General features: G+C 42.1%; 2 protein-coding genes across 13 annotated transcripts in view; one reads left to right on the plus strand and one right to left on the minus strand.

The window, feature by feature from the left end:
- Window positions 1-224: 224 nt before the first annotated feature.
- On the plus strand, window positions 225-7,188 carry lrrc40 (leucine rich repeat containing 40). Of its 2 annotated transcripts, XM_024421546.2 has the most exons (15): window positions 226-531; window positions 686-867; window positions 1,049-1,122; window positions 2,854-2,983; window positions 3,100-3,223; window positions 3,373-3,512; window positions 3,637-3,809; window positions 4,097-4,187; window positions 4,381-4,426; window positions 4,590-4,695; window positions 4,874-4,981; window positions 5,160-5,270; window positions 5,534-5,611; window positions 5,805-5,990; window positions 6,312-7,188. In XM_024421546.2, the coding sequence occupies exons 1-15, from the start codon at window positions 384-386 to the stop codon at window positions 6,415-6,417; spliced, it is 1,803 nt and encodes a 600-aa protein (XP_024277314.1). In that variant the 5' UTR covers window positions 226-383; the 3' UTR covers window positions 6,418-7,188. The 2 variants fall into 2 exon arrangements, with proteins under 2 accessions (XP_024277315.1, XP_024277314.1); XM_024421547.2 differs by lacking the exon at window positions 5,160-5,270 and having other exon boundaries at window positions 225-531.
- Window positions 7,189-7,343: 155 nt separating this feature from the next.
- The window catches only part of LOC112251575 (leucine-rich repeat-containing protein 7), a 192,318-nt gene continuing 174,092 nt past the window's right edge, over window positions 7,344-25,569 (minus strand). For 4 of the 11 annotated variants that reach the window (XM_042322154.1, XM_042322152.1, XM_042322155.1 and 1 more), the window contains 8 exons: window positions 22,999-23,182; window positions 16,652-18,455; window positions 15,800-15,952; window positions 14,598-14,717; window positions 13,354-13,626; window positions 12,968-13,060; window positions 11,477-11,551; window positions 7,344-9,824 (listed from right to left, as the gene is read on the minus strand). In XM_042322154.1, the coding sequence (XP_042178088.1) occupies window positions 9,717-9,824; window positions 11,477-11,551; window positions 12,968-13,060; window positions 13,354-13,626; window positions 14,598-14,717; window positions 15,800-15,952; window positions 16,652-18,455; window positions 22,999-23,182 (2,810 nt within the window). In that variant the 3' untranslated portion in view covers window positions 7,344-9,716. The other 7 variants (XM_042322160.1, XM_042322153.1, XM_042322161.1 and 4 more) reach the window with 5 other exon arrangements.

Consider the following 25,569-nt stretch of genomic DNA (forward strand, 5'->3'; position numbering starts at 1 on the left):
AACCTTTTCCGGGTCAAGGTTTTCACGTACTACCAAAATAAGAGTCCATATTGAAATCCGGGCGCATCATTGGATAAAATACAAAAAGTGAATTATATCGAGCATTACTAATTCTTATTTCAGATAAAGGTACATCAATTAACAATTCAATATACATCGCTTTTTACGACGTTTATAATTCTGAAGAATGACTTTTACAATTAAATATTCACATTTGAACCGGAAATTATCATTTAACCCAGAAAGGCTTATGAAATGCTTGGCTCCTAAATTTAGTTTTCTATCGGCTTTTTATAAATACATAGCGAGCTAGCTAGCTAACATTATTGGCATAACTAACAAGCTGGTTAGACAAAGTTAGTGGCACTAACAACATATGAACAATGTCACGCTTTAAAAGAGGTGCCAAAGTGGATTCTAGAGCAGGATTTAGAACAGAAAAAGAGGAACCGGGTGCTGTCCCTTATGGATTGTTGAAAACCGCCAGAAAAAGCGGGCAGCTCAATTTGTCTGGGCGAGGGCTGACTGAAGGTAACTGTCAGGGAAGAAAGACTCTGCCTATTTATCATGATGACACATCATGAGATGGGTATGGTGTTGGTTGGTTGATTGATTGATGACCACTTGAATGAATGCATGTAACGTTATGCTAATGCTAAACATTTTACCACTATTCTGCACTTAGTCCCACAAAGTGTCTGGAGGCTGAACTTAGACACACCTGAGGAGGCCAAACAGAACTTGTCATTTGGGGCAGATGATCGCTGGTGGGACCAGACAGATCTGACCAAGCTGCTTCTCTCTTCAAACAAGCTGGAAGCTCTGTCAGAGGATGTCAAGCTGTTGCCAGCCCTTACTGTTTTGGATGTGGGTATTGTTTTTTTCTGAGGTGTTTTGTGTTGCCTGATTTAAGAAGTGATCGACTAGGCCCTTTCAAAGCTTGAATGGGAGGTCTATGCTCCCAAGATTTATGGGAGAAACTACTTTGACAAGTTTGATGTTTACGATGACCCTCTGACATTCTGTCTTGTCTTTCCACTTTCCCAAGGTCCATGATAATCAGCTTACCTCATTACCCACATCTATTGGAGAGTTGCAACATCTTCAGAAACTCAGTCTGAGGTATGTGAGGATTTTGTCAACTAGAGTTACTCAACAAATGAGAAATGCACACCAGGAATCACTTCCATTATAAAGAAAGAAGAGGTCTCTCCTCTATATACTGACGTTCTGCTAAAATGCTGTCCGTTAACTGGGTGGGTATAATTTGTGGAACATTCCAACTGGAATCTGTTCCAAAAACTTCATAAAGTACAAGGTTGCTAACAAACCATGCATACAATGTAACATGATCAATTCACCTAGCGAACTAGCTGCCGAATAGGCATCAACTCACCACGTAGTTTATTCTTAATGTTTGTCCATAGGTTAACAGAGTGAGGACAGACATTTTTCAGAATAAACATGGTGAGTGAAAAACGTAATTAAATAGCCCACTCCCTACCCGGTATCTTATTCTGCCGCTATACATTTTATTTGTCACATGCGCCGAGTACAACAGGTGTAGACCTTACAGTGAAATGCTTACTTACAAGCCCTTAACCAACAGTGCAGTTTTATGAAAATACCCCCCAATTTGTATTTATTTTTTATTAAGAGATAAGAATAGCAAATAATTAAAGAGCAGCAGTAAATAACAATAGCGAGGCTATATACAGGGGATACCGGTATGGAGTCAATGTGCGGGGGCACCGGTGTCGAGGTAATATGTGCATGTAGGTAGAGTTATTAAAGTGACTGCATAGATAGTAACTGAGAGTAGCAGCATAGAAGGGGGGCAATGCAAATAGTCTGGGTAGCCATTTGATTAGCTGTTCAGGAGTCTTATGGCTTGGGGGTAGAAGCTGTTTAGAAGCCTCTTGGACCTAGACTTGGCACTCCGGTACCGCTTGCTGTGCGGTAGCAGAGAGAACAGTCTACGACTAGGGTGGCTGGAGTCTTTGACAATTTTTTATGCCTTCCTCTGACACCACCTGGTATAGAGGTCCTGGAAGGCAGGAAGCTTAGCCCCGGTGATGTACTGGGCCGTGCGCACTACCCTCTGTAGTACCTTGCGTTTGGAGGCCGAGCAGTTGCCATACCAGGCAGTGATGCAACCCGTCAGGATGCTCTCGATGGTGCAGCTGTAAAACCTTTTGAGGATCTGAGGACCCATGCCAAATATTTTCAGTCTCCTGAAGGGGGATAGGTTTTGTCGTGCCCTCTTCACATCTGTCTAGGTGTGATTGGACTATGTTCGTTTGTTGGTGATGTGGACGGCAAGGAACTTGAAGCTCTCAACCTGCTCCACTACAGCCGCATTGATGAGAATGGGGGCGTGCTCAGTCCTCCTTTTCCTGTAGTCCACATTCATCTCCTTTGACTTGCTCACATTCAGAGAGAGTTTGTTGTCCTTGCACCACACGGTCACGGTCTCTGATCTCCACCCTACCACTGTTGTGTCATCAGCAAACTTAATGATGGTGTTGGAGTTGTGCCTGGCCGTGCAGTCATGAGTGAACAGGGAGTACAGGAGGGGACTGAGCACGCACCCCTGAGGGGGCCCCTGTGTTGAGGATCAGCGTGGCGGATGTGTTGTTACCTACCCTTACCACCTGGGGACGTCCCAAAAGGAAGTCCAGTTTCAGAGGGAGGGGTTTAGTGCTGGAGTCCTTAGCTTAGTGATGAGCTTTGAGGGCACAATTTTTTTATGCGTTATTTGTTGGCAACCTTGTTATTTACAATGTTTTTGGAATAGATTCCTGTTGGAATGTTCCACAAATTATACCCGCCCCTATTACCTCTCTGTTGCAGTCACAATAAACTGAAAGAGTTTCCGGAGGAGATATGGAGTCTGAAGAACCTCACCTGTCTCCAGCTGCAGCAGAATCTACTGGAGCACCTGCCAGAGGGAGTGGGATTGCTCACTAACCTGGATGATTTCGTAAGTTCAGAACTGGCAATGAAACACTACTAAAATGTGTCAGTGTAACAAAGTGATTATCTTAGATTAACTCTTTGGATGATCTCGCTGACTTGTTTTTGTATTGTTGGTGGAAGGATCTTTCCAACAACCAGCTAACTGCCGTCCCTGACAGTCTGGGCAACTTGAACCATCTGGTGAAGCTGAACCTCTCCCACAACAAGCTGAAGAGCCTCCCTTCAGGAATCAGTGTCATGAAAAGTAAGACGGAAATGGCAGCATATGTTTTGGTTTGTGTGTTGTTTAGTTTTTGTATGTACTGCCTACCTGTTAGAAATGGATGCATCCACTGTTATGTTCTTGACATGAACATGGCTGAAGCATAACATCCTGTATGAACGCCTCCACAGATTTGAGACTGCTGGACTGCACACACAATCAGCTTGAGAGCATACCTCCTGTCTTGTCTCAAATGGCGTCTTTAGAGCAGCTCTATCTGAGACACAACAAACTGCGCTTTCTTCCTGAACTGCCCTCCTCAAGGCTCAAGGTAAGGACACTGATGATTTCCTTTGAGAAGGAACGTTTGAGTCTCAATGAGATCACCTGTATGAATGAATTGTAAACAAGTGCCCTATGCAAACTCTGACAGCTTTCTATCACATGTCTGGTAGGAGCTGCATGTTGGTAATAACCAGATTGAGGTGCTGGAGGCAGAGCACCTGAAACACCTGAGCACTCTGAGTGTATTGGAGCTGAGGGACAACAAGGTGAAGACTCTCCCTGAGGAAATCAAACTACTCCAAGGCTTGGAGCGCCTAGACCTAGTCAACAATGACATCAGCAGGTAGGTTTGCCTGATCAGATCTCCTCTGGTCTCTCCTCCGTGGTTACTGTACTTGGTCCACCTCACAGGTCGTGTGCTGTTATTCTTAACTAATTTGTTTATTATTTAGTTGATTTAGCCTCTTTCATCAGTGCATATAACAGATTTCTACACAGCACAAATATAAACCAATTAAATAAGAACAAAGCTCACAAGTCAAAACACCCCAAAATGTCCTGTGTAGTGTTTAGCTGCCTGGATATCTTATGGCTGTGCTACTGCATTTCTCCCTTGTATGCGTGAGCCAGTCTGCCAGCTGCCCTTGCCCTCCTGCCCAAGCTGAAGATCCTGACTCTAGAGGGCAACCCTCTGAGAGGCATCCGCAGAGACCTCTTGACTGTGAGTTAGTTAGGACGACATCCCATTACCTTCTGGAAGCTACTACAGTTTCAGCACTACAGTAGAACCTCAATTAACCTCACTGTAGAGTTGCAATGTAGCCAATTTTATTTTTATTTTTTACCTTTTATTTAATTTATTTAACTAGGCAAGTCAGTTCTGTGATAGGATATGACTTTTGTGCCCTTCACAGAAAGGAACCAATGAATTGCTGAAGTACTTGAGGGGTCGAATAAAAGGTACAATGATGTTTGTCTTTTTCTGTCTATGCAGAAGGTTCTCATATTCTGTGAATAGGCCCTTTTATTTACTTTGCAAGGTTTTGTGGAAAGGCCACTGTTGATTTACCAGACTGTCTCATATCATTGGACTGACATTTTCATTTTTCATTTGGATCTGTAGAGGATTCAGATGGCAAAGGAGATGAGCCTGACACCGCCATGACTCTGCCCAGTCAGGCGAAGATCAACGTGCACACCATTAAAACACGGAAGACATTGGACTACAGGTGTGTGTCAACTATTATTTTTGTGCCGTGTTTGAAGCTCAGTTAAGACATTCTGGGAAAGTTAAAAACTCAAACGTTCTACCACAAAATGATATTGCATTGCCACAGCATGAGGGTAGTTGTGATGTAGTGAAGTGTTGTCAGTAAACTGTTGCTTTGTGTGTGACCCTGGTTCCAGTGAGAAGCAGATGGCATGTGTTCCTGATGATGTGTTTGATGCTGTGGGAAGTGAGCCTGTTGCCAGTGTCAACTTCAGCAAGAACCAGCTGGCTGCAGTACCTCCCAGGTACCTTGCTTGTAATCAGTGACTTCACACCACAGTCTGGGCCTATGGAGGAAAAACCCTCAGTGTGAGAAGAATCACACCACTCCTAAAAGTCACCACAAAGCCATTGATAGAGAATGTCAGATACAGTAGGACTGTTGTGGTGTTGAGTTTGAATGAGTCTCTGCTTGGTCCTCAGGGTTGTGGAGTTGAAGGACTCTGTTTCTGACATCAACCTGGGGTTTAACAAGCTGACCAGCCTCCCCTTGGAGTTTTGCATGCTGCAGCAGCTGGCACACATAGACCTCAGGTACATAAACTGACAATCAGCCTCCACAGCACATCTGTCAGCTCTACAGCTCAAATACCAGAAGGCCTTGTCTTTCCAAATAAAAGTAGCGTTTCTGTTGCGGAGGTCAGTGAAACGAGAGGCTCAACCTTTTTTAGACTCCGAGGTGTTTCTGGTGGGAGCATTGTTTTAACCCGGTCTAAAATTGGTACATTTGCTTAAGATGGTACATCGGTGCATGTGAGACATTTGTAATATGCAGTTTGTTTTGGCTTTTCCCTCAGAAACAATCTTTTGACATCTCTACCAATGGAAATTGAGGCCCTAATGAAACTGCGGAGCATCACACTGTCATTCAACAGGTAAGCACTCTGGTCTTAAAGGAATGTAGTCATCGTGCTGTACACAGATGATTGGTAACAATGGATTCAAATTCATGTCATATTTTGACAGTCATTCAACAGGTAAGCACTCTGGTCTTAAAGGAATGTAGTCATCGTGCTGTACACAGATGATTGGTAAAAACGTATTCAAATTCATGTCATATTTTGACAGGTTTAAGTTGTTCCCAGAGGTGCTGTACCGGGTTCCCAGCCTGGAGACCATTCTTATCAGTAATAACCAAGTGGGAGCCATTAACCCACTGCAGCTCAAAGCTCTGGACAAGCTGTCCACTCTGGACCTGCAGAACAATGACATCATGCAGGTGCCACCTGAACTGGGCAACTGTACGAGCCTGAGGTAGGGACCGGGATGTGACACTGTTTAGGGGACGATATATGATGTGACGAAGATATAACTGGACAGGATTTCAAAAAGCGTGGTCATATCTGGTTTTATTTAGATAGGGGTGGAAGCTGCAGGAACTGTGCTATTTGTGTCAGGTATGGTGTTGAATAGCAATCAGAAAAGGTATATGCGCTAGGGCATCCAACTCAGTGATCCATATAGTTGTGATTTTGCTCCGAGCTGTTGTTGTATAGAGGGAAGTATGTGTTTGTATATCAATATTTGAAGCTGGCTTGAAGCTGGTCTCACTAATTCTCTCGTCTTTCCTTTTAGAGCCCTCATGCTGGATGGAAATCCTTTCCGCAACCCCAGAGCAGCCATTGTATCCAGAGGAACTGATGCTGTCCTGGAGTACCTACGAAGCAGGATCCCTACATAGTCAACTACATTAAAGCCAAATGAGATACAACACACACAACTACAACACACCACATGAGAAAGTACCATTTTATGATTAATCAGTGTTTGTTTTTGGCTTGAAACTAACTGCCATTATTCTGTGAAAGTGTTCATGACATTCGAGCCTGATGATTTGAAGTGTACTTTCTCTGGTTTGATCTAAGATATAAAGTTTGAATGATTACTACTGGGAGACTGCTGTAACAATGTTTACAAGATCCTTTACCAATGGCAATATTTGAATTGCATTCCAAGCTGAAAAGCCTGTCTTAGTGTGGGTTCTTTTTCTCAATATATGGAAAAATATTAGCAATTCCACTAAGCTTATTCTTTAGGAAAGTTTTGCATTCAATGTTTAACATAATGTATGGCAATTGCAAGATAATCTGACACTTCTACTGATTTGGCCTTGGCCTGTTTGATACTCTGATCCAAACGAGACATTTTAAATTGTTATATCATTCTCAAGAATTCATTTGTAATGACATTGAGATAGTGTAACAACATATCTAATAGCCTGAAAAAAAACATCTGTTCTTCAGTCGCTCTTTATGTGAGACAGAAGAACTTGCATGCACTCTCATTGTATTCATGAAAACTGAGTAAGACAATTGAACCATGTCTGTTTCAATGACTCCAACAACAATAATGATTGAATTCCAACCACATTAAATGTGTACAAGGCAGATGTGTTTGGTGCTTTGATCCTTTGTTATAGTCTTTAATAAATACACAGTATGATACTGTTTAGTGTGATAGATGGCAGTAGATGCCAGACTTACCATGAAATATTAAATTTGAGTAATTTAGCAGATGCTGTTATCAAGAGTGACAAATTAACTTCCTAATTTAGGGGAAGAAAATACTGGTATTGATGGGATTGTATAAAGACCACAGAGGACCATGAAAAATAACAAGTGACATTTTTATTATTTGTACAATATACTTTTATACATTATTCAAAACACTTCTTAAATACTGAAAAATTGTACTTCCAAAGCCGAAAATGGCTCTGTATTTGCTGCACAGCATTTTTCGTTCCATTTTATAATCTTTTAATAAAAATGTATCTTAAATATGTACAGATAGCATCTGCGAAATGCAATCTAAACACACAATATATACTTTACCAATTACATTTCTTTGTGTTAATACAGAAATAAAACTGGAAGGATTAAACTTGCATGTGCAAATAAATAGTATAATAAATTTCACTAAATTTGTCCAACTAAACAGAATAATTCTCTTTCAATAGTTAAAATGACTTTTTGCACAAAAAATGAAGCAGCATTCAAGTCCAGTGAGTCTTCATACTGCAGAAGCTTGGAGTACATTCACAATCTATATGAATAAATGATCTCAAAGTGTTTTCATTCACAATCTATGAATAAATGATCTCAAAGTGTTTTCATTCACAATTATTTACATCAATACTGCAATTTGACTGAATATTACCATATATTCACTTTTTTATATTTAATTGTATTTTAAACACATACAAAAATGACTATTTTTATATTCATATACATATATATAATATTTGTATAACACAAATTCACAATTACTGTAGAAATACATTTGATAGTAGAGCTTTTCTTCAAGTCGTAAGATCTTCATCCATACTCTTTCATTGTCCTTATAAAATCTCGCAAATTGAGCAAAGCTATATATTTGAGCAAAGGTATATCAATATATTCCGAATAATTACCTGAAAACATTTAGTAAAAATAATTATATTATCAAACTTTCTGGAACAATATCTTGAATATTTGAACTCATAATTGACTGGATACCGAAGTACCACTTACCAGCTTAGCTTGGCACAAATTCAACCAGGGTCCTTCCATAGAGTTATAGGTGCTTGGTTTTTCTCAAGAATGTCACATTTGATGCTACATTTGACAAAAATGTTATGAAAAATTGTCAGGGCTCATAAGGAATATGTTTTTGATTGGGATAAAATGGCACCAATTTTGACAATATAATAATCTCATTGGTTTGCAAAAAGAGAGAAATCTCTTTATAAGAGAGACCCTAAAATCTATTTCAAAACGCAGAATGTATCCCAAAAACATATTCAAAGACCATGCTGTAACATCAGAGCTTAAAATGAACATCCATCCAGAAATGTAACAGGGTGGAATGCTTATTCTGGGCAGTGGCATTGTTGAAAAAAACAAACATAGTTCTCGCATTAATATTTCTCCAATGATGCGTACTCATAATAAACTGAGCTTGAAATGTTCTAAAAAGTCATTGGTGTTCCACAGAGTGGTGCTGAAAAGCTAAGCAATATTACTCACACCACTTCAAATCAGTGCGAACAAAACCACTCAAAGGTTTTTTATAGAAACACAGACAAACAGATGAGAAACGGTGTTACAATTGTGCTTAAGTGCACAAACAATGGATGTTTCTGTATATGAATGTGGGGGTATGTATACATTACATGCTCCTTGGCACAATTATGGGAAACCACATAATATAGCCAGCAGATGGCCCTCTAGGGTAGTCTTGTCATGTTGGGATAGAATATTGCTTCTACTTCAATTTTGCTCATGTGTGTAAACATATACATATACATTATTGAACATTGAGCACCTACAAACATTCTAGTTCACAGAATGCAGTGACTGGTTGGGTACAGAGAGCAACATAGTTTTAAAACAATTAAATAAACCGGTGGGAAAAGCTATAATAAAAAATAAAAAAGCAGTTTATAAGTTGGCCCTGTATTAAGGTTGGAGACAAGTGCGATTTCCTTCTTCTGTAACAAAAAAAATAATATTTTCAGTACCATTCACCTCTCTACTGTTCATGTCTTTATTGTAAATGAAAATATTTACACAAGGCATATACAAAGTTGAGGCAGTGTTTATGGTGAATGTAATTCCTAAAGAGCTAGTGTGTTTTCATGCTCTGAGAGTAAAATGAGAAGCTACAATGAAAAAGGTACAAAATAAAAGGCAATATAAATAAGCAAAAAACTTCTAAATAAAAACAAAGATCAAATAAAAATAAATAACATGAAATTACTCCAACCTACAGCCTCGGGCTGAATGAGAAAAATGACTTTCATTCACATCAACTCAGAATATACATTTCCTGTTTACACAAAATTCATAGATAGGTTATAAGATATGTATCCTATAGTACATTTGGCACTAGTATTTGCCATTGGTCCAGCAATTGGCAAATGTCTCTGTTCATAGATAAAAATCGGTTGTACACATTTCCACAAACCGTTTGGGCAAGAAGCAATGGTGTTATAAAAAATATTTAAATTGTGCTCTCCCTCAAGATTACCAAGTCCACAGGTTTCTGGAAATTCTTCAGAAGAGAGACAGCAGTTTCATGTTCCATGTGTAAAAAACTATGTCCATTGCCCTGCAATGCAAAAATGAAGCAGAAGGTGAACAGAGTGAAGTGGGTGAGGAGGGGCAGGGCGGGGCAGCATGGAGAGGACTGGAAACAGTCCTAGCTCAGGAGATAGAAACACAACACTGTCAAGGAAAAGAGGAGAGGAAGAGCAGAGAGATGCACACAGGACGAGAAGGAGGTCATGCTGTAAAGGAGAGAAGGAGGAAAGAAGCTGGTCTTTAGAGGTCTGTCCTTCAGCTAACACTTGTATCTGTGGAGAGAGTAGAGAAGTGCCTGCTTCTGCAGGCTACGGGTGGGCGAGGAGCAAGGGGCGAGGGGAAAGGAGCGAGGGGAAAGGGGCGAGGGCTTCTGCTAGCACACATTTAAAGCGGCACAGATATAACAGACATGCCAATAACTGTAGAGACTATTGCAATCCCATTAAGTTGTATTGGCACAGAGAGCCTGGCTTGTTCATGTAGGCTTCACTGACATGGGTTTGGATTTATGACATGGACCAGGGATCTGACAATCTACAGGGGTACAGTGCCCTCTCTGCACTATGGTAAACACTTACTTTGACAGTGTCAAGCCCTGGTCTTAGTATTTTGTGTTTTCTTTATTTATTTGGTCAGGCCAGGGTGTGACATGGGTTTATTTTGTGGTGTGTTTGTGTATGGGGGTTTTTCGTAGGTTTTGGGATTGTGGCTAAGTGGGGTTTTCTAGCATAGTCTATGGTTGCCTGAGGCGTTCTCAATCAGAGGCAGGTGATTATCGTTGTCTCTGATTGGGAACCATATTTAGGCAGCCATATTCTTTGAGTGTTTGGTGGGTGATTGTTCCTGTCTCTGTGTTTGTTGTTCACCAGATAGGCTGTATAGGTTTTCACATTCCGGTTGTTGTTTTTGTATTGTTCATGTTTCATCTTAATTAAAGATGTATATTATTAACCACGCTGCATTTTGATTCGACTCTCCTTCGACGGAAGAAAACCGTAACAGACAGCTTCATCCCTATGTACTGTATGTATGATGGTGATTACCCTTTTAAAGTAACAGCCCTCTACCTAAGCTAAATACACCACCACATCATAGTGTGCAATTTGTTTCTTATCACATTGGGTAGAAGAACTCTGATGCTCATCCTAAAATGTTTACTCCTAAAGTATTTTTCGAGAAGAGATTGGAGTATTTGATATTACTGAAATAGAGGAAGAGACCAGATTCAATCTTTGCTGCAAAGTTGGAAAGATGGAGAGGACAGTTGAGAAAAAATAGCAGAAAATGCTCCAGGGGTTTCAAGGTTATCAAAAAAGTTGAGATCATTACATTGCTGGTCGATACTATATATAAAACATCACATTAGGAATCCTATATATCAGCAAAGTTACTTACTTGTATGTTATCCACTTACATTTTTCAGTCTGTTTCTATGGGCCTTTATTAGGATACATACAGTATAAGCACTATTAGTGGAAGACCTGACTGAAGGACAAGTAAAGCATGTTGGAGGTTTGACAGAGGTCAAAACAGAGGACCATGCTCACTTGGTAGACACATGTACGTCCAGCACAAAATGCCACATGCAAAGCCTCTACTGGCAATGTGGCGGAAGGAGGATGCGCTCTCACAGACTCAGAGGACAATGATGATCGATGCAGTGATGAACAACATGGTTACCTTCAGTATTTTGTCCCCAGGCAGAAGCAGGTTGGAGGCCGGTCCATCAGGCTGTACCCTAGTAACAAAGATACCCTATAAGTCAAAAGTGATATGAGGTTAGGAACCACATGGTGAAGATGGTTTAGAATCTTTGCCTTTCAAACTGGGTGTTTGGCGCTTTTTTTGTGTTTCCTCGAACTCAAGTTCTGTGCATGATTTTGATGATGTCATTGTCAACATTAACTTTATAGATTTAGCTGGACTGTAAAAAGCAGACAACTATCGTAAGGATCTGTCACAAGATGGAAGTGTTCTCTGAGTGTGCTCTGTTTGTTAAACTCAAGAAGTACATGTACTTACATGGCATTTACATCTAACTTTAATGAAAAGATATCAACAGTACTAAAACGATACGATAAAAATATATATATTTGTCCAGCTATTTACAAAGTTATGGACACTGTGGGGGAGGTTTTTTACATTTCATGTTTCCAAAAAATGTCTAATCAAGGCAGAGATTATAAATATACCAATCTTTGCATGCGTTTAAACCATATGAAGATGATCATAATACCATATGAAGATGCTTATTCAACACAGTTACACAGTTAATCCTCACTTGAAGCCCGAATAACGTTACTAACATCTAATGACTCATGTATTACATCAGGGACTCCTTGAGGCATCACAGGAAAGCAGGCCCTCAGAAGATTCCCTCTGTAATCAGCATGCACCACCTTTCAGTGGGGTGCTAAGATGGGGGATGATATGCATACAAAATATACAACACATTCAATGGCTATAACAAGGTGTACAAAATTGAATTTAAATTCTATTTCCATGGCTTACAATACTTTCCACCCTGCAAATATAATGTCAAGGAGAAGAAACTAGGGACTGGATTCGCGGAAGATCCACGTTATGCTCAATTGATATTTAAAGGCAATGTTCCCGCCACTACATTCACAGTAAACGCTGCATGTCATCTAAATCGGAAATGACCTTTACATTTTTACGTGGATCTTCCACGATACTTCTGCGATAAGGATTTAATCCAGCCCTAGGCTTTGATGTTTCAAAATGACAAGAGAAAAACAGCAACAACATTTGAACTGATTTAGAAATAGTTTAAATTCAAAGCTATGGACATTTTTCTCACTGCATCCTTTCTTTGCGGTTACCATGGTAACAAGACAGTATTGAACTATTGGCCATTTGCCAACCTTGCCAACATTACGATTCATTGCCACAAAACATGTGGAGTCTTTTCTTGATTCTTGCTCATTATTGGCATATAATAAAAAGGTTCAAAGTTAACCAAGTAAACTGCAGCACTGTAGTAGCACCTGTTACCATGGAAACTCTGAAGCGAGACATACAGTGCTGTGCAGTGGTTATTCAAACAGCTTAAGGAACAGCCTACAGCAGAGAAAAATGGAACATGTTCCTATGGCACAGGCTGCACAGTATCAGACCCCCACAGAGAACATTTAGCTGCTTTAATCTTACCATGTCAGAAGGCTTGAAGGGGTTCCCTTGGCCACTGATTCCTCCTGAGATGCTGAACCCTAAGCCTGGATTCTTCTCTATCCGCACACAGAACTGCCAAACGACACAAAAACTTCATATTGCCAAAAATATAAATTTGATATTGTATTACGATACAATTACGTGGTGCAAATCTCTCCTCTCTATATACCGGTAGCCAGAATATAGGCCTCTCAGAGATCTGTTGTCGACCAGATTGAGAGAGGGAAAGGAAGAGGGAGAGGAGAGTGAAAGGATGCCTAAGAGGAAGAGGGTGAGAGAGAAGTACAAAGAGACAAACACAGATGGAGGGACAAACACAGAGACAAACAAAGAGATGGAAGTGGAGCGAGGGAGTGATGGCCAACCTGCTCCTGGAAGCCGTCCATGCTTTTCTGGCCTTTGGTCTGGATGAGACAGCGTGCGCTCTGGGGCCGGGGACTGGTGGTGGTGGCCATGGGCAGAGGAGACTGGTACTGTTGAATGGAGATCTTGTTGATGGCGCCCTCGTACTGCTGGTCCCGCACCGAGCGGTGTGGGGGTGTGGCCGACGCGGATGTCACTATCATTGTCTGTGATTGGTGGGGGTGGTGGCCGCCTGCCTGTGGGTAATTCAACCCGTTAGGCAAAGAGTCAGGAAGCTGCAAAGATGCAAACGTCACGTCTTACAAAATGGCGGATAACAGACAGATGAGGTGCAGCATGCTTCAGCCCCTATCTCTGTTAGTTTGGTTTTCTTCAAGCCTGAATGACCATATAGAGGCTTTCCTGCAAACCCTATTATCCTACATGATACTCTTAGAAAAAAGTGCTATATAGAACCTAAAAGGGTTCTTCGGCTGTCCCCATAGCAGAACCCATTTTGGTTCCATATAGAACCCTTTCCAAGGTAGTTCTACCTGAAACCAAAAAGGGTTCTAACTGGAACCAAAAAGGGTTCTCCTATGGGGACAGCCGAAGAACCCTTCTGGAACCCTTTTATCTAAGAGTGTACAAGTAATAAAACAGGATACACAACCCACAGTTCTCTCTGTGCATTAATATTTCATAGGAAGTCCCTGGTCTACCTTTCTCATTATTGTTGCACAGACACTGATGGCTAGATTGTGACCACAATTAAATGACAGCCAAACTAACTGAAAAACAGAGGTTGCCAGGGAGACCAAGCAAGAATGGAGCGCTGCTGGAATGATTCATGGTGCTTAGCAATTACTCCTGACATTTAACAACATTGACATAGCAATCACAGCTAAATAAAGGAGCCCATCTTAAAAGAACAGGTGGAGTAACCTTAAGAAGTACAACAGAGACAAGACAAGGGACCCTTTATGAAGCATTATGTGGTTATACTGTATGTCCTTGTAATGTCACCTTTGTTTAATACAATGCATGTATGGGGGGTGTATTACGGTTTGACGTTAAATGTACTGGTATGTCATAAATAAATACATGAATGAGCTACAAGCTCAATGTTCAGTCAGCAAGCTGGGTGATAATGAGCACTATATCATCAGCATAGTTTAGGCTCAAATTAACAGTGACATTACACCACATATCTAACACTCCAAACAGGCCTCTCTCTCTGGGTCCTTTGTCAGTGTAAAGCACAAACCTTTTTCATGATGTTTTCTGGGGGCACGTCTCTCCTGCCCAGTGAGTAGGGGGCCCACTGAGTGGTGGGAGAGACCACCTCCTGGCCGTTGTCTAATATATTGCTCTGTTGAGAAGGGGTCTGGAGAGAGAATAGGGTAAAGGAACAGGGTTCAGGGTATCATTACGGCTATGGGGTTAACCTGCGTTTTCTGCCAAAAGGACTACAGTTTTGCCAGAGATAAAGTTGAATTGATTTACAGTGTTAATTATAAGGTTATAATCATTGATAATAATATTACTATTGACGGAGTACTGCAGCTAGTAAACCAGTGGGTGTCCTTGGATCAATCATGACCTTAATTTCTTTATAATAGTAAGCGCAAAGTCCTATGCGTATGAATATATTAGTTGGGTTATTTGCCTCCTGTCATTTTTCCGCACACAATACTTTTTTGTTAAGAATAGATGATAACAGGTGTAGAGATATTCTGAATGATGGTTTTGCTGTCAAAATGATATATTATCTTGGCACTAAAATACCTTATACGAGAAAGATACAATCTCCGGGTTTTATTACAATGTGCTTGTCTATGTCCTGAAATGCATGGTGTCTATTCACTAGGCTCTATTGGATTGAGGCTACTGAGTGACACAGTAATACTTGTACAGAGGACGGCTGTAACCCGTAGAGCAGAGCAGACACCGTAGCTGACACACATATATTGCAGACATGCAACACACCGCAAGACATTTTAAGATTTCAGACAACAGATAAAAGACAGCACTTGGCTTGAAGTTGAAATGGGAGGTATTGCCATGTCCGTCATTTTAAGGCTTGTTTCACCATTTGGCTGAGAAATGGTATAATACTCGGCTTCACTATGGATTCTATACTGATACTGTGATACATGAGGCTTAGCCCATCACATGTCATGGTGTATCTGTAGGCTAGTTTCTGTTTGATGTTGAAATATGGACTATAATAAAAAATATATATATATATACGGCCATAGCATTTCAATATTTAAGGCAAGTGATAACAAATATTCACATTCTCCATTGGCAATTGTAGGTATTGGTAATATTGTGCTTCTTATGATAAATGTTATTTTTAAGCTTTTATCCTTACAAAACAGGACAAATGCAGTACGCACTATCACATGAACGTTAAAGGGTTCAACTGCACTGAGACTGTTTCTGTGTTTTCTGGTTCATACTCACATTGGGTAGAGGTAGCCACTGTGTTGTTTGGTTTTCATGCTTATTCGTGTTATTGTAAAAGTTTATTGTCATGCTTCTGCCGGCATGCGGTGCGGCATAGCCTCCAGAGTACAGCATGCCGAAGTTTACTGTGTTGTGCTTAAGGACAGCGCTCTGATTGGAGGGAAACAACCGCGTGACATGAGTAAATGGGTGAGCCACTGGGTAAACGGGATTGCACCAACACACATTGCGTAGCTGCAACAGATAAAGTGAGCTTGACAAACAGAACAACAACAGTACAGAGTTACTACAGTACCAGAACAAACACATTAAAAACACACTCATGGATACAATACGATTACGTATACCATACAAGCAACAGTATGTACTTTTCTTTAAGAGATGTGTAGCACTGAAGTACTTGCCTATATTATCAAGGGCCGATTTCCCGGACCCAGATTAAGCCTAGTCCTGGAGAGCTTTTTAGTTTAGAACTAGACTTAATCTAGTTAGGGAAACTCATCCAAATTGTTGTAGTACAGACAGATATACTTGTCTTGTTAAAGTATGATATCATACTAACAGTTATAGTAGAATGAAAATAAAAGAGAAAGAAGAGGAGAAAGGAGGTAAGAGGGGAAAACTTACCATGTTTGTGCTTCTTATCACAATCGACATAAGTGATTAACATACGTATAGAGAAACATCAAGTGGGTCTGGTGCCACAACTGGCGCACATTGCTAAGCAGTGGACTGAACACGTTCATTAATACTGACAGTCATGCAGTCATGTGGTGTGTCAACAGAAGCGCCCATATAGATGTTACGTGAGCGTGTAATAAACTGTGTTTAAGAAGTTGTCAGACTTACCCGGTCTAATCGTTTGGCCTCTATATGTCTAAGCAGCTGTTGCCTCCAGTCTACTGGCATCTTAGAGGACATATCATCAGGCTTATGCTGCAGCTGCATGGTGCGCATTTTCATCTCATCAGGGCTCTTTATATTCTCAGTGCACGTGCTCAGATTATAATCTGGAGGCATCTTCTCCAACAGTGCAGCCATTGTGGGTCTGGCAGACACAGGCCTGGCCTGGGACGCCCCAAACGTCTCTGTGCTGTAACTCCTGGCCGACAGGGGGCGTCGCTGCGTCAGGCTCTTTGTAGGGTAGCCCATGATAGGCTTCTTGGGCTCCTGGTAGGAGGAGTAGTCTTCCTCGTACCTGCCATTCCTCTTGTTGTACTGTTGGTCCTGCTGGGCCATGCTGGGACTGTTCTGTTGCTCCAGAATGCCTTTGAAGTGCTGCCGGCCGTAGTGGTCCGACATCTGCTGCATCTCCTGGGCCTCCTGAACCCTGCGGAACAGAGCCAGCTCTGTGGAGCTTACCAGGGAGTCAGCCCGCCTCAGGAACCCAGGCCGGGAGCGCTGACTAGGGATGGGGAAGGGTTGCTGTTGCTGGGGCGGCTGGTTCTCCTCGTTGACTGAGGGCTGAGAGTAGGAGAACATCTGGTCCATATGAGGGTAACCCCGGTAGCCCCTGGGGCTCACCAGCTCTTTGGGCAGGGTCTTCCCTGGCTGGTTGACATACTCAGGGGTGTTGGGGAAGGGCGGAGGGGCCCTCCTCTCCTGCTGCTGATTCCTCATGTCCATAGCCACCTGAGGGTTGAAGCTCTGGTCGAAGTGGTAGACCTTCTTCGGGATGGCAGGCTTCTGCTGCTGGCTATTTGTGCCGTAGGCGTCATCATCGTCCAGCATAGGGGCAGACTGGCTGCGGGACATGCTCTGTTCCATGGGGGCCGGCATGTCTGGACGGTCAACACTCCCATGGTTCTCTATGCTGGAGCTGTAGCTGTCCACAGGGATGCTGTACACCTTGTAGGAGCCCATGTCTATTTCATCAATGCTCTGGGACTTCTTGAACTTAGCCTTCACCTCCTTCATCATGGGAGAGAGGCGCTCAGAGCTCTTGCTCATCACCATGGCCCCAGAGCTTGGTCTAGTGGGTTTGGATTGGACATGTTGGTACATGCTGGATATGTTGGCCTGCTGGTTGCTGCGCCCCTGACCCTGCCCCGAATTCCTGGAGTCTAGGTAACCCCATGTCCCTGTGGAGGGGAACGTCCCTGGCAGCTCCCCATGATGCATCTCCTGCTCAAAGTCCTTGCGGTCAGGGTTGGGGCTGTTGCCTGGGGAGCTCAGTTTTGAGGGGAAAGCTGTGCGGTCCTCGAAGGGGCTGGGCGTTCGTGTCCAGTTCTGCCATGGGTTGGGAGGGGGAGGCTGAGGCACTTCATTTTCTGGCGTGGTGCGGACATTATGGAATTGGTGGGAGGGGTGTGGGTGTTGGTGAGGTGCATCCTGCAGCTCCAGGGGGACGCCCACGATGCGCTCCTGCCTCATGAGGGGCCGGCGGCCCCCGTGGGAGGTGGAGGAGCTGCGGGACTTGGAGCCCAGCATGGGGTTACCACTGCTGCTACCACTGGGGGTCTCTAGAGGAGCCTCCTCAGACACGAAGCCTGTGTTGTCGTAGTGGGAGGTATCGTTCCACTGGTCAAAGGTGTCACTGAGAGGGCGTCGCTCACCGCGCTGCTGCAGTGTGCTGGAGGGAGGGGTCTCTCTGGGGTCTCTCTGACTCAGTAGCGGCTTGGTTTCGATGGGTTTGGGGAACTGCTGGACCAGCCTGCAGAAAGAGCGTAAGCACAGGTATGACAGCGTATAATTTCATTAAGATGTACAGCACCAATCAAAAGTTTGGACACACATACTCACTCAACGGTTTTTCTTTATTTTTACTATTTTCTACATTGTAGAATAATAGTGAAGACATCAGAACTATGAAATAACATACAGTGCCTTGCGAAAGTATTCGGCCCCCTTGAACTTTGCAACCTTTTGCCACATTTCAGGCTTCAAACAAAGTTATAAAACTGTATTTTTTTGTGAAGAATCAACAACAAGTGGGACACAATCATGAAGTGGAACAACATTTATTGGATATTTCAAACTTTTTTAACAAATCAAAAACTTAAAAATTGGGCGTGCAAAATTATTCAGCCCCCTTAAGTTAATACTTTGTAGCGCCACCTTTTGCTGCGATTACAGCTGTAAGTCGCTTGGGGTATGTCTCTATCAGTTTTGCACATCGAGAGACTGACATTTTTTCCCATTCCTCCTTGCAAAACAGCTCGAGCTCAGTGAGGTTGGATGGAGAGCATTTGTGAACAGCAGTTTTCAGTTCTTTCCACAGATTCTCGATTGGATTCAGGTCTGGACTTTGACTTGGCCATTCTAACACCTGGATATGTTTATTTTTGAACCATTCCATTGTAGATTTTGCTTTATGTTTTGGATCATTGTCTTGTTGGAAGACAAATCTCCGTCCCAGTCTCAGGTCTTTTGCAGACTCCATCAGGTTTTCTTCCAGAATGGTCCTGTATTTGGCTCCATCCATCTTCCCATCAATTTTAACCATCTTCCCTGTCCCTGCTGAAGAAAAGCAGGCCCAAACCATGATGCTGCCACCACCATGTTTGACAGTGGGGATGGTGTGTTCAGGGTGATGAGCTGTGTTGCTTTTACACCAAACATAAGGTTTTGCATTGTTGCCAAAAAGTTCAATTTTGGTTTCATCTGACCAGAGCACCTTCTTCCACATGTTTGGTGTGTCTCCCAGGTGGCTTGTGGCAAACTTTAAACAACACTTTTTATGGATATCTTTAAGAAATGGCTTTCTTCTTGCTACTCTTCCATAAAGGCCAGATTTGTGCAATATACGACTGATTGTTGTCCTATGGACAGAGTCTCCCACCTCAGCTGTAGATCTCTGCAGTTCATCCAGAGTGATCATGGGCCTCTTGGCTGCATCTCTGATCAGTCTTCTCCTTGTATGAGCTGAAAGTTTAGAGGGACGGCCAGGTCTTGGTAGATTTGCAGTGGTCTGATACTCCTTCCATTTCAATATTATCGCTTGCACAGTGCTCCTTGGGATGTTTAAAGCTTGGGAAATCTTTTTGTATCTAAATCTGGCTTTAAACTTCTTCACAACAGTATCTTGGACCTGCCTGGTGTGTTCCTTGTTCTTCATGATGCTCTCTGCGCTTTTAACGGACCTCTGAGACTATCACAGTGCAGGTGCATTTATACGGAGACTTGATTACACACAGGTGGATTGTATTTATCATCATTAGTCATTTAGGTCAACATTGGATCATTCAGAGATCCTCACTGAACTTCTGGAGAGAGTTTGCTGCACTGAAAGTAAAGGGGCTGAATAATTTTGCACGCCGAATTTTTCCGTTTTTGATTTGTTAAAAATGTTTGAAATATCCAATAAATGTCGTTCCACTTCATGATTGTGTCCCACTTGTTGTTGATTCTTCACAAAAAAATACAGTTTTATATCTTTATGTTTGAAGCCTGAAATGTGGCAAAAGGTCGCAAAGTTCAAGGGGGCCGAATACTTTCGCAAGGCACTGTATATCATACAGTAACCAAAAAAAGTGTTAAATCAAAATACATTTGAGATTTTAGATTCTTCAAAGTAACCACCCTTTGCCTTGATGAAAGCGTTGCATACTCTTGGCGTTCTCTCAACCAACTTCATGAGGAATGCTTTTCCAACAGTCTTGAAGGAGTTCCCACACATGCTGAGCACTTGTTGGCTGCTTTTCCTTCACTCTGCGGTTCAACTCATCCAAAACCATCTCAATTGGGTTGAGGTCAGGTGATGCAGCACTCCATCACTCTCCTTCTGTCACGTTGGCATAAATGGTCGGAAGACAGGCGCAGGAATGCGTAATAGTTTTTTAAATTATACCCCAAATGACGGCGTGTCGTGTAAAGGCACGGGGACAAAGCCCAAACAAACACTATACAAAACACAGAGTTGAAACCCAAATAAAAGAGCGAGGAGTACCTCGAATAAATAACACAAGCGCACAATGATTAACACACGGGACCCGTAATCATCTGTGCAATCCACAATGGCACGAAAGCCAAAACACACAGCACAGGTACTCACACAAACCAATGGACATTGTAACAATAATCAATAGGACAATGGTAAACCAAGGACACACTTATACAATTACAAATCACTGGGAATAGGGGCCAGGTGTGCGTAATGAAAGTTCCGGAGGGATCCGTGACAGTATCACCCTGACGCGCTGCACAAGCAGCACAATGCCACCGGCCTCGAGGATGATCACAGGAACGCAGTGCGGGTCGATCAGGACCCAATGCAGCTGCCGAAGTTGGATCGTCATCGGACGGGCTAGTTGCAACTGCCGAAGTTGCATCGTCATTGGACGGGCTAGTTGCAACTACCGAAGTTGCATCGTCGTCGGACGGGCTAGTTGCAACTGCCCGAAGTTGCATCATCGTCGGACAGGCTAGTTGCAACTGCCCGAAGTTGCGGCGGTTGTCGGAAGGACCATTCGCAGTGGCGTCTGACGGACCGGTTGTGGCGGTGTCAGACGGCCCAGTTGCAGCTGCTGAAGTTGCGGCGGCGCCGGATGGACCAGTCACAGCGTCGTCGGACGGGCCCTTCCCGCTGTCTCCCGTAATGGTCGATTATTCTGTCACGTTGGCATAAATGGTCGAGAGACAGGCGCAGGAAGGTGTAATAGTTTTTTTTATTATAACCCAAATTACGGTGTGCCATTTAAAGGCACAGGGACGAAGCCCAAACAAACACTATACAACACAGGGTTGAAACCCGAACTAAAGAGCGAGGAATACCTCGAATAAATAACACAAGCGCACAATGATATTACGAGACCCGTAATCATCTGCACAATCCACAATGGCACGAAAGACAAAACACACAGCACAGGTACTCACACGCACCAACGGACATTGTAATAATAATCAACAGGACAATGGTAAACCAAGGACACACTCAAGCAATTACTAATCACTGGGAATAGGGGCCAGGTGTGCATAATGAAAGTTCCGGAGTGATCCGTGACACCTTCTTGGTCAAATAGCCCTTACAAAATCTGGAGGTGTGTTTTTGGTCATTGTCCTGTTGAAAAACAAATTATAGTCCCACTACGCGCAAACCAGATGGGATGGCGTATTGCTTCAGAATGCTGTGGTAGCCATGCTGGTTAAGTGTGCCTTGAATTCTAAATAAATCACTGACAGTGTCGCGAGCAAAGCACCCCCACACCATCACACCTCCTCCTCCATGCTTCACGGTGGGAACCACACATGCAGAGATAATCAGTTCACTTACTCTGTGTCTCACAAAGACACGGCGGTTGAAACAAAATTATTAAATTTAGACTCATCAGACCAAGACAGATTTCCACCAAATTGCTTGTGTTTCTTGGCCCAAGCAAGTCTCTTCTTATTTGGTGTCCTTTAGTAGTGGTTTCTTTGCAGCAATTGACCATGAAGGCCTGATTCACACAGTCTCCTCTGAACAATTGATGTTGAGATATGTCTGTTACTTGAACTCTGGGCTGCAATCTGAGGTGCAGTTAACTCTAATGAACTTATCCTCTGCAGCAGAGGTAACTCTGGGTCTTCCTTTCCTGTGGTGGTCCTCATGAGAGCCAGTTTCATCATAGCACTTGATGGTTTTTGCGACTGCACTTGAAGAAACTTTCGGAATTAAAGTAATGACTGTCATTTCTCTTTTCTTATTTGAGCTGTTCTTGCCATAATATGGACTTGGTATTTTACCAAATAGGGCTATCTTCTCTGTGTGTGAGAGTGAGTGAGTGAGTGAGTGAGTGATAGAGAGAGAGAGAGGTGTGCTGTGCGGCGCTCTGTCAGTCTTATGGAGATGTATGTTAATGAAAGATTTAAAAGAGCCTTGTTGCACCACTCTCTCCCCTCACACAGCCTCTTGACAGCTGGAGTTCCAACCCTTGTTCACCCAGGTGCTCTACACAACATCCCTGTCTCAAGAAACAGACGGCTGGAATCGATGCCTGCTAAATGACATATTTACACAGTACAGAACAGTACTGGATGTGACCCAGCTAGCAAGCACTTATCATACCACAGGTGGCTGAGGCAGCACACCATGGTAGGCAAACTGACATCAGACCATTGTCGGCAAACAGACGATATAGGGCTATGCTGAGCCTCTGATTTTGCCGATGGAAGACCGATCATGGGTCACCGTAAGCTTGCTATCAGGCGTGTGTCTGTAGCTGGCCACTGGTTCTGTGTGAGGACTGTGGGTTGAAAGCCGGTGAGCCACTGCCCACCTGTTGGTCCAGTGTTGTTGAGGCACTCCTCCATCCTTCCCAGCAGCCTGCAGGGCGGCCACGTTGCCCGGGGGGTTAGAGGAGCCGGAAGAACCCTGGGATGGAGAGTAGTCCGAGTAGGTGGCTGACGAGCCACTGTTGTTCAGGCAATGCATCTTATCCGGATCTGATTCATCTGTAGACTCTGACAGGGAAGGGCGAGAGAAAAGCATTGACATGTCTCTGCTGTCATCTACCTGAAAATTTCATTTGAATGGGGGCTTAAGGAGTTATCTTATTTTCAAAAGGTCACTGCTCATGTTTCCACTTGAAATGTGGATTGAAGCTGGGTCTCCAGGGGAGCAAAAGCTATTGGAGAGAATTGGATGCTGTTCTCCTCAATCCAACAGGGAGTCGTTATGTAATGGATTGCAATAAACATGGGCGATTCCACGTCAAATATTTTTGGTATCTCAGATAGTTCTGGCAATTCTCACATATACATCCTTCCTCCCAAGGAAGTAACTAACATGCTTTTTACATTTGTATCAAAAAACGTTTTTTGTATAATGAGTAATATTGCCATTTTATGCCCATCTTGGTGTCATTATACTCCTTATAGTGGTCTCTCTAATATGTAGTATGTCTTTATTCTGAAATACACCTTTTGATGTGTATTTATTCAATGTGATAAAAAGTAATATTAGTATTTCTAAACTACCCTTTTTGATGAAGATTATTTTTGACATATTGTTTGTAAACATCTCTAATTTACAGAGTGTGCTCTCTGGTACTTTTAATGATATGACCCATCTTAGATACAGAAATTGACGTTATAGGTCAGTAACCAATCACAGCCCTCCTTTAGGATTGCACATTCAGCAAGTCACCAGCAGAGGGAGTTTGCATTTAATCTATTTTCCCATTCACGGTGTTGGTGGTGCTCATAAAATGTATCATACCTTCAGAATTAGCAGAGTCCACTCTAGAAATGTGATGTACTTGTAGAGTATATCGTCCCGAACAATCGGTCTTAAAATGAACACAATCTAAAAGGGTCATTTTGAGGAATAAATATTTTTAATGTTGAATAAATGAATGTGAATATTTGTATTTCAGAATAAAGACATACTACATATTAAAGAGACCACTATAAGGAGTATAATGACACCAAGATGTTGTATCATATATATAATTCCCGCTCCCGCTGAACCATATATCTGTATCATATATGGTTTACATATCATATGGTCTTACAGGAGGCATGTATGTATAGGTCTATAAAGGGCATAAAATGGCCAATTCCATCATGATTTTCAAAAGAATCGTTTGTGATACAAATGTAAAAAGCATTTTAAACATCCTTCCTCCCAATAAATTTTAATGTGAGAATTGCAAGAACAATCTGAGATACCAAAAATATTATTCCCGCTCCCGCTGGCGTGGAATCACCCTTATGCTTTATACCGTACCTAATTAGAATACAAAACTCCCCAAGGACATTATATAATAATTGTGCATTGCAGGACTATGCTTTGTAATCTCACAGGAGGAAACAACCATGCAATTAGAAAGAACAATAGCAAACACAGGGATTTTCACTGTAGAGTTGAGAAAGCTTGAGGCTTTTTCATGTCAGAATAGGATAAGAGCGGAGAGTGAGTGTATTTACTGATAGGGGTCAGCCTCCCACCGATTGAGATATCAGCTCAAATGGCCTGCAGCAACTAGTCAATCAGCTTACTCTCTGGTTTATCAGTTTGAAAGTATGGCCCAAGATATACAGTACCAGTCAAAAGTTTGGACACACCTACTCATTCAAGCGTTTTCCTTTATTTTTACTATTTTCTACATTGTAGAATAACAGTGAAGACATCAAAACTATGAAATAACACATATGGAATCATATAGTAACCAAAAAAGTGTTAAACAAATCAAATATATTTTCATATGAGATTCTTCAAAGTAGCCACCCTTTGCCTTGATGACAGCTTTGCACACTCTTGACATTCTCTCAACCAGCTTCATGAATGCATTTCAATTTACAGGTGTGCCTTGATAAAATGTAATGTAGAAAATAGTAAAATGAAAGAAAAACCCTTGAATGAGTAGGTCCAAACGTTCGACTGGTAATGTATATGGTGGGGTCAACATTGATAAAGATGAGCAATAATGACTATAAAATCAATTTAAAACATTGGGAAATTATATTATTTTATACTAGTATAATTGTTCAGGGAAAGAGATTTTGTTTAACAAGTAATCATTGTTTATTTCAAAAAGGTAGGGATAAAAATAATTGACACCCCTAAAGATCCTTATAAAGTATTAAAAAGTTCACTATTTGTACCCATTTTCCTAGCATGCAATGACTACATCAAGCTTGTGACTCTACAAACTTGTTTGATGCCTTCACAGTTTGTTTGGGTTGTGTTTCAGATTATTTTGTGCCCAATAAAAATGAACGGTAAATCATTTGTGTAATTTTGGAGTACCTGTTCTTAGAAATAAGAATATAATATATTTCTAAACACTACATTAATGTGGATGCTACCATTATTATGGACAATCCTGAATGAATCATGAATAACA

Source organism: Oncorhynchus tshawytscha, linkage group LG05, assembly GCF_018296145.1.
Source record: "Oncorhynchus tshawytscha isolate Ot180627B linkage group LG05, Otsh_v2.0, whole genome shotgun sequence".
NCBI classification, from domain to species: domain Eukaryota; kingdom Metazoa; phylum Chordata; class Actinopteri; order Salmoniformes; family Salmonidae; genus Oncorhynchus; species Oncorhynchus tshawytscha.

Excerpts from the sequence above, each read along its gene's own strand:
- lrrc40 (XM_024421546.2), top strand. The coding sequence starts at position 384 with ATGTCACGCTTTAAAAGAGGTGCCAAAGTGGATTCTAGAGCAGGATTT. Across the intron at positions 3,513-3,636 it reads TGCCCTCCTCAAGGCTCAAG|GAGCTGCATGTTGGTAATAA; the intron begins GTAAGGACACTG and ends CATGTCTGGTAG. Across the intron at positions 5,991-6,311 it reads GGCAACTGTACGAGCCTGAG|AGCCCTCATGCTGGATGGAA; the intron begins GTAGGGACCGGG and ends CTTTCCTTTTAG.